The sequence below is a fragment of the Anticarsia gemmatalis genome, chromosome Z (genome assembly GCF_050436995.1).
Source record: "Anticarsia gemmatalis isolate Benzon Research Colony breed Stoneville strain chromosome Z, ilAntGemm2 primary, whole genome shotgun sequence".
Classification (NCBI taxonomy): domain Eukaryota; kingdom Metazoa; phylum Arthropoda; class Insecta; order Lepidoptera; family Erebidae; genus Anticarsia; species Anticarsia gemmatalis.
This window is the reverse complement of record NC_134776.1, coordinates 6,864,596-6,877,796: the sequence shown is the minus strand read 5'-3', so window position 1 is coordinate 6,877,796 and position 13,201 is coordinate 6,864,596. Positions and strand designations below refer to the sequence as shown.

The following is a 13,201-nucleotide window of genomic DNA, read 5'->3' as shown; positions in this document are numbered from 1 at the left end:
AATGCTGGAGCACTGGGTAAATAAAATAACTCGCTAAGCTTATTTAACTCATCTAATACCTATACCAATTGTTTTAACTTAAGTATTTGATCTATGAATGAAGAAAGGCATTAGAAATAAAACAATATCAAAGTTTAAAATGGTATATTCTTCACGCTTTACAAATGTATAACAAACATCGTAATTTTAACTCATTTGAGATCAAAAATAAGTTACACATCTTACACATAATTATGGCTACCATGTACTTTGTTTATTGCAAATGGTTACTTCACACTGAGTATATAATTCTATAATATAACTAATTAACAAAACGTCAAGCGCTGCTTGATTTATGGCAGTATTAACGAAGACATCGGTTTTATTCATAAGAATTATCTGTCTGATTTAGTAGGCACAATAGTCTCATTGATTACTTACACTTTCAGCAAAGAATGTATCTCTAGAAATTACGATCATATTATTATAATTTCTGAGTGCTTTGTATAACTTAAGTCGCATTATATCTACGTGTATAATATATAAAAGTCAGGTAAGACGACTAATTAAGTATTCCGTTCTGCATGTATTTTGTGATATGGTAAAATATTAGAAAAATATATTTATACGCTATCGTCTACGTCGGGAGGCTGACTAGCCAGTTTATTCGCCATAGCTGTCAATATGTCCGTAAGTCGCGCAAACCTTTGATGAGGTGTAGTTAGAGCTCCCCTCTCACCCCATAGAAAGTTAATATGAAATTCTGTTCTGAAGAGTTCGAGTAGGGTGGGATCGAGTACCGGTCCTAGTGAAGACATCTCTTGAACAACTGTTCTGGCGTTTCGTTTGAACATTTCTATCTGATTGGGGAAGTGTCGAGCGGCGTCCAAATGTGCTGCAGTCGCGTTGAAGTCGAACTCGAGACTGTTCATCAAACTGCTTGGAAAGGCATCGTCCGGTTGCATTAGACCCCCACCCTCGCCATCTAAAATATATGACAACAGTTAATTATTTTCGAAATTTACTTCAACAATACAAATTTTCAAAAATCTTACCAAATAAATGGAAGCACAAGACTGGCGGAAGGATGTATGGAGTCGTTGTATTGGGAGGAAGCGGGTTGGTGCCTTCATTCATACTCTTAAAACACGGCCGCAGTTTCGCCTCGAACATGAACGCGTTATCCGTGTACACTCTCCTTAGGATATTCCATGCGTTTTCCAAACATTCCACCTGAAACCGTACAGACATAGAGCATACTTATTGTGTGTCCATGACAGGAGTCACATGGTATAATCGACACTAAAGGTAAACTTCTGTTTGTTTGTTGGCTACCTTTCACGTTAAAAAAGCTTAACCGCTTTAAATAAATTTGTTAGAGAGATATATACTGATAGTTTGCAATGCAATCTAGGGAAGGCTATGGGCTACGATTTTCACCAAAAATATGAAGCTGGTAGGGTCGCAGCTATAAGCTAGTTTGAAATAATTTTGGTAGGTACCTGAGGCATACACAATCCAAACATGATAGCAGAAAAGCCGTAAAGGTTTCCTAATGCTGTTTTAGTTTCCACCGCCAGAAGTATCCAATCATTAATAGTGTCTGCTCTCTGTCTATCCGTCTGACATGTTAGAATTGTAACCGCTATGAGTAGACGGAATGTCTCAATCCTGGAAATAAACAAAAACACATCAAAAGTTTCTTACACTCATTACCCTTTAATTATAATGTTATATTCCATTGAAAGATTTAGGTTAGTAGCTCAGCGTTGTGTCTCATGAATAGGACGCGTAATACAAAGCCTCTCTCTTGAGTAAGTATGTATTAGGAAGGGGTAGTTATTTGTGATTAATGAATTTCCGTACCTTTCAATAACATCTAAACGCAGAGGTCGACCTTGAGGTAGAAATAACAATTCGAGTCCTGATGCAGTTTTATCAAGTCCTTCAATTTGCATAGCATCATCAAACAGGAAATACAGATCAACTTTCGTCATATGGTTGGCTAGAATCCTCGGCCCTGAAGTGCGCAGTAACAGTTTTATTGCATGAAGAGTTTCAGATTCCAGAGGCTTCGTTAATCCAGTCGGTATTATTTGAGACTGGAAGTTTTCTAGATTAATCCTTGATTCGACAACATAATCCAAATTCTCTGACTGCAGAAGCTTCGCTTCAGTTAGTTCGTAGTCAAATTGTTGTTTTACTGTGGGCGTCACCAAATTGTAATCGGAATCCATCCTTGATTTATTGGGATCACTGTGAGCAGAACTTTGAGTGGAATCCCCGGAGCCATTGCCTGAATCGGAGCCCGAGACGTGATACAGTCGTTGTAGTTCGAGCCGTCTTTCATCGGCTTTTGGGCCATCATATCTTGCTGGTTTAGCAGGAGGACTGGTCGGAAGATTTGCATCCCAGGTGCTGGAACTAGAATTGGATTCGCTGCTGAAAGCTTTCCCGTGCTTATTAGTTTGGCTCTGGATTACTCCATCAGCACTCGCGCTTTTACCATGCGTGATATGCTGTCCCATGTCGATGGGGGTTAAAGAATGAGATCGTTGCTTTTTGAAAGGCACTCGCAGTTGCAGACCAGGTTTGGCAGCGAAATGACTGTAGAGACTGTATGGGTTTCCGTAGGAGCCGTCGCCGACTGGAGACACCACAGCGCTGATGTCATCGTTATTGATATAATTAGTAAGAGGTGTTATACGGTTAGCTGGGTATTGAATTCTTGCTCCAGACGCTGCCGATATAGGTTTGCCAGAGCCGACATATGATGTGATGAGATCGGCCACCGTGTCGTACGCCTCATCTTCAAACTGGTACTGGTGTCTCTCGTAAACAGTATCAGGATGCACAACGATCTGAAACGTTTAAATAATTATGTTAGTTTTGTGGCAAATAGCTTGTGGTGCGGGATGAAACAGGTAGGTACCTAACTATTGTTATTTATTATTTTGCATAGACCAAACTCTTGGCTTTGGACGCAATTATAATAAAATGTTTATGCCAGCATAGTCATCGCACAGCTTTCCTGTAGTTAATTCAAAGCAGTGAAAATAAGGCAGACCTTAACTATCGTGGTTAATAATTATGTATGAACTGCAAATCCAGTTACGGATTTTTTTAATATTCTGTTTGAAATTCGTAATCGCTCAGCGAAACAAATCGCTATGTGACCTTCGCTTTGAAGTTTGTTAGCGCGGCAATTTAAAAACTTTCGATCACGTAATTAAAAACCGACGACGGCGGGAAGGCTCAAAATCGTTTAAGTAACATTATTTATCTCTTCTTAATTTACAAAGATATGTATTTAAATAATGTAAGTTTCAACTCACCCTTTGAATAACAAAATGCAGATGTTGTCCATTAGAACGGCAGCTTAGCACATAGTTATCCGGTTGTGATGAAGAATCCCGTACCAAAAACTCTCGGTCTTGTTGCAGAAGGTTTTCTGCAGCTGTCCTACTCAACGCGCCGTGGTACCACCCATGGGAGATTATTTGGTCAGATGGCAGTGAAAACTCCCACTCCAGCAAGCCGGACGTTGTCATAGCACTCGGGTCCTGATACAAACAAGACATATCTTATAACATATAACTACATACGTCATAGTACGCAAAATATGGTTAGTTTTGAACTTTCGATACATATTTAATGAACACAATTTGCTAGATAACTCGTAGGGCTGATCAAATAGTAACTTTGTTTCACTTTCGCATCAACTATTAAAGATCACACCTTCAATTGCGACTTCTTAACTATGCGAACGAGTAATACGAACAAAGTCACGTTTTGTAACAAAAGTTAGCGGTATTATAACATAATACATATAAAGTTAACACTTTACTCACCATATCTGTACTGGGAATGACGTATCACTTCATGAAAACACACTAATATTGCAAGTTTGGCAGTGACGAAGACTCACAACCCTCTTTTGGGCTTTAAGCCAGGGGTCGGGTCCGATCAATATTGTACGAACCCGCCCTTTTTGTTGGCTCTTAAGTACGCGCGCTAACTTCATGTTGTTAACATACTGCGCAGGCTCGAATTCAAGCAACGTTTCGTATCTACGATAAACAAACAACTTTTGAGAAAATTTGGCGCACTCTTAATCTAATTTCAGGTAAAACTGAATACATTTGTATATAGAAGTCATGTTACGCCGATTAAGTAACGAGAAATCTCTGTGATAGTCCTTTATAGCCCAAAAAATATTTTGTGTGAACGACATTTAGGGCCACAATAAAACTTAGACCTGCCAAAGTGACATGAAAATAGCGGTAAAGTAAAAGTTAGCGACTGTAAACACCACACTGTTTACAGTCAAAACTTTAAAGTCTAGAAGGAAGAAGACAGGATCACACCATGTAGGTACGTAAGTATAATGTACGAGTCCTGTAACAGCTTTCTACCAGTTCTTAAATTAATAGAAAATCTTCATACTTAATGTAGTCAGCGTGAAAGATAAAGCATAACCGTTCTATTTTTACATAAAGATTTACACCTAACAGTGGAACGATTACATAAAGATATTAGCCTATCGAATAGTACTTATATAAAACCTATCACCTAATTAGTTACCTCGTTATTGCTAGACAGGATCAATGGGTAGGTACATATAGTGGAAAAGAAATGTGGGCCACCGAGAAACTACCTACTTTAAATATTGAAGATACCTTAATTCATTGCAAGGCAACTTAGTGTATAGAGTACCTACCTACCAACCTCTACACCCCAAAGGCAACTAAGTTCCCAGTCAAATGTTTGAAAATACAAAATGCATCAAAAATCCCGACTCTTCCATAAAATATCACGGATGTATATAATAAATATATATCACCTTTCAACCACCTAACTTTTATACCTGATCGTAATATTTTCTATTATTATAATACGAGGTTCACTACTTACATTTTAAGTCTTGACGAATTTGCTTGATTGTTGATTTTTTGCTAGTAGGTATGGGCCGCGCCAATTGTTGTTTTTATGATAAATTTTGTAATTTTATACTGCAACATTTCTTTGATCTTTTTGTAATCCGACCTAGAATTATATTCAATAAATAAATAATAGACAACTCAAACACGAAAAAATAATATTAATATTAGGCTAAGAGATAAAATTTCCGCTATAATTTTTTTTTGTCTGATTGTACATCATGTACCTACATGATGTACAATCAGACAAAAAAATTTTAGGTACCTACCTAATTTGACAAAATTTTCAAAAATACTGGCGCAAACAAATGTTTTGCTTTGCTTCAAAAAATGTAGTTAGGTATATCGAATTGTCATGGAACATGGATCTAGGAGGCGCGTGAGCTTAAAAATAAACAGCAGTCAAATAAGTCGGTGTCTTTAGATGAGGCCAGATGAGCCAAATTACGTTGTTCGCACTCGAAACACTTCAAAACATAATTATTATGGTCTCCCGATTTTTAATTAATCTCTACAAACTCCTTTATTCCAACTGGTTTAAAACCATAAGTTTACCTACAGACTGGTTCGAAATATGGAATCAAAACAAAATTCTACAGGTCGAGTTTCAATAACATAATGTCAGGCGTAACGCCTCTATTCAACAAACTTCCTATAGTATAAGCAATATTATAGCCTACAAAAAAAATCAAATCAACGAGTATCTCACCGTACAATTATAGTTTAACACCAAATGACTGTAGGTGTTCTAAAACGTCTAGAAAGAAGAGCATTATCATGATTTTTCATCAGCAGATAAGAAACCGTTAATTATTCTAGGTCATAAATAAGAATTCTTGAGAACACAATATGGTAATTTTTACACTCATATTACCATTTTCATTTTCATGGTTACGCTACAAATATAAAAACTGACACACGTATTTCAACTGCACACAATATTTGAAATTGGTAATTTTTGTGTCTCAATTTATAGAAACCCTTATCTTGATCATGATGTTATCATACCGCACCCGACAATATTGTAAGTCCGATAGTATAACAGCTTCAGCTGAAATGTCAGGGATCCGATGACCACCACGGCGCAGTGGTAATAAGGATGGTTGCCGCGCTACTCTTGTCGGTATGTTTCCTCGTTCCTGGAAGATGTCAATAACAGTTTTCCCACTTAAAAAAATATACAGAAATAGCCATGGGTATATCTTTAAAAAAATAGGATAACAAGATTTAAGCCTAAATTAGAATCGTGCAAAAGATTAATTCCTCTAAGTACCCCAAAAATACATCTTTGCAAACAGTAATCAAACTTAGGTATTACAACTGTCTAACAAACTTCACGAAACCTGACTCGTCATTGTCGTGGTTGCATCGTGTTATGCATTTGTTACATGCATGAGTAATATACACAAAAATTGTGTATCGTATTGTCATGTCATTAGGTTTGTTCGAAACAGTCTCACCTCAACCGCGTTTTAAACATTTCCAATCAATGTTTGCAAACAAGTAACGCGCACTGATCATGTGAGTATGCCATGGAAACAATGTGATGTTGAAAGAAAAATTGTCAAACAGCTTTTTATAACGAATACTCAAATTAGTTTGTCAGCGGCGATGGGCAGTGACTTTCGTCTGTGTGCCTCGCTCTTACTCTTTTTACTCGTTTCCACGAAGGTCACCAGTTATGAGAAAAGTAAGTGAAGACTAGTATTACTATTTCTATTAAACATAAATTGTTATTTTAGTTCAACAGCAATAGATAACATGCATAACTCTGAATTCCCACGGGTGCACGAAGATTTATAAAGTCCTAAGCCACGCTTTGCCTGTCTTGGTACCATATGTATCTGTACCCACTAGAGTATAATAAAATAAAATCAATATAAGTGCCAAGTTTTCAGATGTAGTACTTAGGTATTAATTAAAATAAAAACTGTGTTAAAGAAATAGAAAACACAAATTATTACAAATGAACTAATTTTGAAATTTATAATCAGATCTTAAATGTTTTTATCGAGTTTGCATGACCACCCCTTATGTTAAAATTAATTGAGCAGATTAGGCTGCAGAGAATTCCAAAGAAAAACACGTAACCGCGCCTCAGATTATATTGAAGAAAAAACATAACTATAGTAGGTATATTACAAATACCCTACAGTTACGTCCTTTATTATTTAATACCTAAATAAGAATGATCATTAAGTTTTAGTTAGTTTACCAAGATGTTGTACGCATGCATGAGTATGAAAGACATCTAAAGCTACCGCTTGCATATAAATATAATAACTGCCTCTAGGAGTCAGTTACTACTGTCATTTTAAGATTTCATTTTTTTCTTATTTATAGTTTACTTTTATTTACTTTTATGTGGTTCTTTACTATGATCAGGTCTCAAAAACTAACACTACATACAATTTATTTTTTCTTTAACATATATCCAAATATTTTGTTGAGCTCTGTTGCACTCTCTCAATTTATTGCTGCGTTAATATCTTCTACGACAACATTATGGTAATTTATTTTTTATTATTTTCTAGCGTTACGCAAAATTATACGGAGCCAATCAAAAATGGTACCGAGACCGTTTAGTGAAAACAGTGGAACAACGACATGGAAAAATAATTCATTTAATACAGCTCGTTATAAAGAAGCTTTAATGTTTCCTAGTGTGGCACAGTCGAAATCAGTATATCACAATATGCCAAGGCCGAGGATATCCACAATATTATCTACAGTTGAAACAAGTAGAAGCAAGTCATCATGCTCTCAAATTAGAATCAGGCCGAATGACCAATCAAACGAGAGGTTAGCAAGAGACACGAATACATCGTCACCCCTAAGAAACAATGAAATACTCATGCGCGATACTCATAACATCCACATGAATAAAAACAATATGACTATCAAAAATTTTTACCAAATACCAACACAATCAAGATTTTTCCCTCCAATTGATGATCGAGACAATAGTTACGAACAAAAATCAAACAGTAAAGAAAATACAGTAATTATACCAGAAAGCCATGGACGACCAAAAGATAATGGAAGTTCACAAGTAAAAGCCATTTTGATCCCCAAATCAACAATTCAAACTGCACCAGTTCAAATGAATAATCGTAAGACTACAAGTGAAACCCCTACTATAATAGATATTGAATCTGATTTAGAGAAAGCAGATTTTTTCATCGAGGGAGTCAATATGGACAGTCAAAAATTCAGCTACAATTTGAGTGTAGATTCGTTCACTTGTTTAGTAATTAAAGAAACTAAAGCTGATATCGACGCACAAGAAAAGTTTTCACAGTTCAATATAGAGGTAAGACAAGACACAACTGAGGACGCATTGTTTTGTTATAATTGTCTACTCATATAACTAATACTGCGATCGACATTCGGCTAGTTTTTTTTTTGAGAATTACTAACATAGGTGCACTCTCCTAATTATTATTCTTAAATTCTGCTAGGACTTTAAGAATTCCTTTCTCCATGATCAAGTCATTCACGGATAATTGTATTATTGTCTTGACAAAAAAAAAATTTATTTTTATTTTAGCCCACATGGTCGACTAAAAGGCATTATTGGAATACAATTTTCGACAGTCGATACGAGTCCCTCATGCGAAATCCTAAATGGCCATCATTAAAGGTAAGTTGGCAGTAAGTAAATATAAATACGTGATGAAAATTATAATTTCGACATATTCTAATCCTTACTATTGTATCAGTTATCGAGCACTCACACTAAAAAACGAGTTAGTAAGTTAAACAAAACTCCATTCTCATTCGAAATAGTCGGAAATTAAAATTGCATTTACCTACATGGAAATCCTCTCTACCCAAATAAGTTTCGAGCAAAACCTTGGTCAAAACAGTTATGGCGATTACGATTTGTTAAAACCGATATTTGCAAACAATGCCACATATACATATTAATACATATCGCGTCAAAAAAAGCGAAACGCCCCTCAAAATTTCCTTAGCGCATCATATTTAATGAAAAAGGCTTTATGTTCGACAGAAAGCAGTCAGAACTGCTGGGAAATTATAGTGCTTTATATTTTACAGGTGATTCTAATACCTCGTGTCCATGTCGACACCATATGGAAAAAAACGTTTGAACAATATCATAAAGACTCTGTTAACAAAATTTTGTCAAATATTGTCAAGAAACTTCAATTCTACGACCGATTAACGTTTAGTTGGAATGAAATATCACATCTAAGCCAGTGGTGGAAAACAGCTTCACATAGAAGTCGATTGGTAAGATCGTTAGTTTTATTAATAATCGATATTGGTTTCTTGACCACATCAACAACTTTCTGAATGTTAAATTAAAGTTTTTGTAATTTAGGCTTTTCGAAAATTGCTTAAAGGAGGTCGGCTAGAAATAACAACTGGTGGTTATGTCGAACCAGACGAAGCTACGACACATCTGTTTGGACTTGTACATCAACTAATAGAAGGTATGTAGAATAATTATTAATAACACAAAACAGAAATAGTGTTAATTACAGCTTATCATAAGGTGATAATATTTTCAACTTTCAGGGCATCAGTGGTTGAAAATACATTTAAATTATACGCCAAAAGTTGCGTGGCTCACGAACAGCGTATCTCACAGCCCCACAATGGCATATCTTTTGTCAACGCTAAATATACACAAACTGGTAACAACAAATCTGCATTTCTCTTGGGAAAAATATCTGGCTGAATACCAATACAGCGATTTTATCTGGGTACAAAACTGGGATCAAGACAAATCATTTTCATCAAAACTGAATGAGGAATTGTCAAAAATTGGTAATGACAGACATCCTAAACACGCTGTTTTAACACATTTCTTACAGTTTAACACAGCTGGGTTTAAAGCTTGTGGACCTGATAACAGCCTATGTGCTTTGAACTATAATTTTGCAATTGCTAACAAAAATCTAGACATTGGCTCATTTAATATTAAAGAAAAAGCTGAACAACTTCTGGAACAATACTCAAAAACTGGTACAATATCTCAACACAACACTATAATTGCTCCATTAGGCGGTCCATATCATTACGAGATACAACCTGAGCTGGATTTCCAATACAATAATTATTTAAAATTAGCTGATTTTATAAACGCTAACAAAAATATTTACAAAGCCACTGTAGATTTTGGAACAGTCCAAGATTATTTTACTACAATAATCGATAAATATAAAAAATATCCCACGGTTAAAGGCGATTTCCTTAACTTTGCTGATATAAGTTCGGGTAGCCCCGCATATTGGACTGGATTTTACACCACGAGACCGTTTACCAAAATTCTGCTGAGACGACTTCAGTCAACTTTACGTTCTACAGAGATTTTGTTTTCGTTTGCTTTGAATTTCAATGTATTTCGCGGATTTAATCTAACTGAAATATTTGAGCTGCTACTAAAATCTAGAGAGACTGTTGCCCGTCTTCTTGATCGTAATGTAGTGAGTGGGACAGTGACTGCAAATGTATTGAAGTATGTCCACAGTCAAATACTAACAACAGTCAAAAACTGCTGGTACATACAAGAGTTAGCTGCAAGTTTCCTAGCTTTAAAACCAGATATAAATATGCCTCATCTCCAGAAGTACGTATATAGAGATGGAGAATTCATATCAGTATTCAAATCAATTTCTCCCGGCGATCAGATTTATATTTTTAATTCATTGAGTCACGAGAGAACTGAAATTGTGGAAATCGTAACTAGATTTCCAAACGTGAGAATTATGGATCATAATAAAAAAGATGTTATTATCCAGATAAATCCAATTTGGAAATATAACTCCGACAATCTTATAGAGCTCTCGCACAAATTCTTTAAGATTAGCTTTGCTGTCATGGTGCCACCTATGACCATGGCTTTATTCAAGGTAAAAGAGACCTACGACGCTGCTCACCACGCAGCTACTTTGTACTGTTTATCGTGCATAGCTGACGAACCAAAAAATGTCGATTCAAGTTTTACTTTCAACATTGAGCCTATTCAATCAGGTGACATCCAGCTAGAAAGTTATAAACATCGTCTCATATTCGATGAATACACCGGCTTTCTAAAGACAGTAGTCGAAAAAGAAACAAACTTTGAGAAAACCGTTTTTATTGACTACGGAGCATTTAGAGATTCACATTATAACACGGGTATGTTTTTATTCAATACGAACGTCAGTAAACCTCTTCAAGATATATTGAGAAGTTATCGTATGGGAAAAAAGTCTAAAATTATCCTGATTGTATCTGGACAAGTAAGCACAGAGTTAATCACTATTTATGGTCGGTTACTACAACATACAACAAAAATATTTAACCTTCAAAACTGTCCTTTAACAAGCGCTATCTATCTCGAAAGTAAAATTGACTATGAAGTATCTCCGAAGTATAGGGAATCAGAGATGTTTTTGTCGATACAAACGGATATAATAAATGGAAACCCGCCGCAAATATTTATAGACAACAATAGCTTTCAATACACATCTAGAATTTTAAACATTAGCAGACGTGTTGAATCTAATATGTATCCAATTACAAGCATGGCTTATATAGAAGACGGAAAGAGTCGCCTTACTTTCATAACAGATCACGCTCAAGGAGTGACTGCTTTACAAGAAGGGCAGCTAGTTGTTATGTTAGATAGACGCGTTCTATTTGACGATGGTCGCGGAACTGACGAGGGCCTGGCAGACAGCAGTAAGACTTGTCATAGACATTATATACTATTGGAAAATCTATTCGATGCAAGAAGTGGTTTTGGTAAATTCTCGTTTCAAGACCAATTACATTTACCCACCTTAAACGCGTTACATTTGGCCAACACAATAGGACATCTTTTAGACATATTCGTCATAGATAAAAATTACACGAGTCTCTGCAACTATATGTTTATGCCTCTGATAAAAACGGCATTTCCTTGTGACGTCGCGATAGTTAACTACAGAGTTCTTTTGAATAGAGGCAGCCTGCAATATTTTACACCAAATGCCGCCCTTTTGGTTCTGCACAGGCAAAGTTTTTCATGTCAGATTAACCCTCTAAACCTTAACTGCCAGGGCGATAGTAGTTTCGCTTTAGACAAGATATTACGCAATATTAAAGCAATTTATAAAACTAATTTAGCGGGTACTAACGAAGGTGAACCTAGATTACACTTTAATCTGGGTAATTTTCCACCTATGGAGTTAATGACATTACGAATAGATTTCTGAACCAAATCTTGCGGTGCTTCAGCGGTTCGAAGTTTGGTTAAAATTTAAATATACTTAAAAGTAAACGGGTAGCGAACAAAGTTAGTCATTTCTCATATCAAAGTAACTTTAGTCATATTTGTTTATATTTTATTTTACTCTTAATTTAGGTAGGTACATGATTGAGATTTGATTTAGGGATATTCTAATGTCATCTATTTGGCTCAAATTTTATCAGTAATAAGCTAAAGCCCTAGTTTGAAAAATCCGTATTGGGATTTCTGCCGATCCAGAGCCTCCAAATAGCGAAGGAATATGCAATTTTTATACATTTTCCTTAATTGAAAATCTAGCCCACCGTAATAGGCTATTGTCCTTGTTTTAGGTTTGGAAATGCTAACTAAGAAATTACTGCACAAAATTCACGTCCAGTGCCACCGACTCTAGCCTTATGTACCGTGGCACGAAATTCTGGTATTTTACCAGTTATTGACTTCTTCTAAATATGTAGGAAGACTGACTGCGACTTTTCATCAAACATGTAACATATTATTATGTTATTAACTCGCAGATAAATACATACGACATTTTTAAACAAACGCGATATGCATACTTTTTAACCGACCACCTAAAAAAGGAGGAGGTTTTATGTTCCACCGTATATAAATTACCTTTTTTATTTTGATATACCTACTGACTGTATATGAGTTTATGGATTCTATTTTTTTAACATATTGTTTGCGTCCTGGGCGCAGTAGTTTAGTTCGTTTGCGTGCCGACATGGCGGTGGAGCTTGCTAAGTTGTAAGACTATACAACACGAAAATGTTTATTAATGATTTCAAATTAAACCTAACTGTTGAATGTGTTGGTCAAATGCTCATCCGTGAATTCAACATCTTTGAATCAACATGATTTAGAGCAGCAGGGGGTTCCGGTTCCTGTTCACACCTGGCGAAACCATAAACTTTTCAGATTTTTCTGATAATGGCGTGACAATATTATTAAATACTAACTAACTATAGATCTACCTGTGATTAGTTTATCTGATTACTTTTAAGTTTATCACATCTTTAGCTCTACTGCATATATT

The 13,201-nt window shown here is 35.7% G+C and overlaps 2 protein-coding genes across 2 annotated transcripts; one reads left to right on the top strand and one right to left on the bottom strand.

Annotated features, from left to right (window-relative positions):
* Window positions 1–150: 150 nt before the first annotated feature.
* On the bottom strand, window positions 151–3,980 carry LOC142986261 (SH2 domain-containing protein 3C). Its single transcript, XM_076134663.1, has 6 exons — window positions 3,831–3,980; window positions 3,315–3,542; window positions 1,846–2,840; window positions 1,482–1,650; window positions 1,035–1,212; window positions 151–964 (listed from the first exon to the last, which is right to left on the bottom strand). Exons 1-6 carry the CDS (start codon window positions 3,831–3,833, stop codon window positions 603–605), a joined length of 1,935 nt encoding a protein of 644 aa, XP_075990778.1. The 5' UTR covers window positions 3,834–3,980; the 3' UTR covers window positions 151–602.
* A 2,415-nt stretch (window positions 3,981–6,395) lies between these two features.
* LOC142986663 (alpha-mannosidase 2-like) lies at window positions 6,396–12,890 on the top strand. The gene is made up of 6 exons (XM_076135218.1): window positions 6,396–6,609; window positions 7,454–8,232; window positions 8,470–8,562; window positions 8,982–9,176; window positions 9,268–9,379; window positions 9,465–12,890. The coding sequence occupies exons 1-6, from the start codon at window positions 6,447–6,449 to the stop codon at window positions 12,128–12,130; spliced, it is 4,008 nt and encodes a 1,335-aa protein (XP_075991333.1). The 5' UTR covers window positions 6,396–6,446; the 3' UTR covers window positions 12,131–12,890.
* The last annotated feature ends 311 nt before the right edge of the window (window positions 12,891–13,201 follow it).

Coding starts and splice junctions, on each gene's coding strand:
- LOC142986261 (XM_076134663.1), bottom strand. Junction 1,651..1,845: donor CGTTTAGATGTTATTGAAAG/GTACGGAAATTC, acceptor GTTTATTTCCAG/GATTGAGACATTCCGTCTAC. Junction 1,213..1,481: donor TTGGATTGTGTATGCCTCAG/GTACCTACCAAA, acceptor GTACGGTTTCAG/GTGGAATGTTTGGAAAACGC.
- LOC142986663 (XM_076135218.1), top strand. CDS start 6,447: ATGCCATGGAAACAATGTGATGTTGAAAGAAAAATTGTCAAACAGCTT. Junction 6,610..7,453: donor GGTCACCAGTTATGAGAAAA/GTAAGTGAAGAC, acceptor ATTATTTTCTAG/CGTTACGCAAAATTATACGG. Junction 9,380..9,464: donor TGTACATCAACTAATAGAAG/GTATGTAGAATA, acceptor TTCAACTTTCAG/GGCATCAGTGGTTGAAAATA.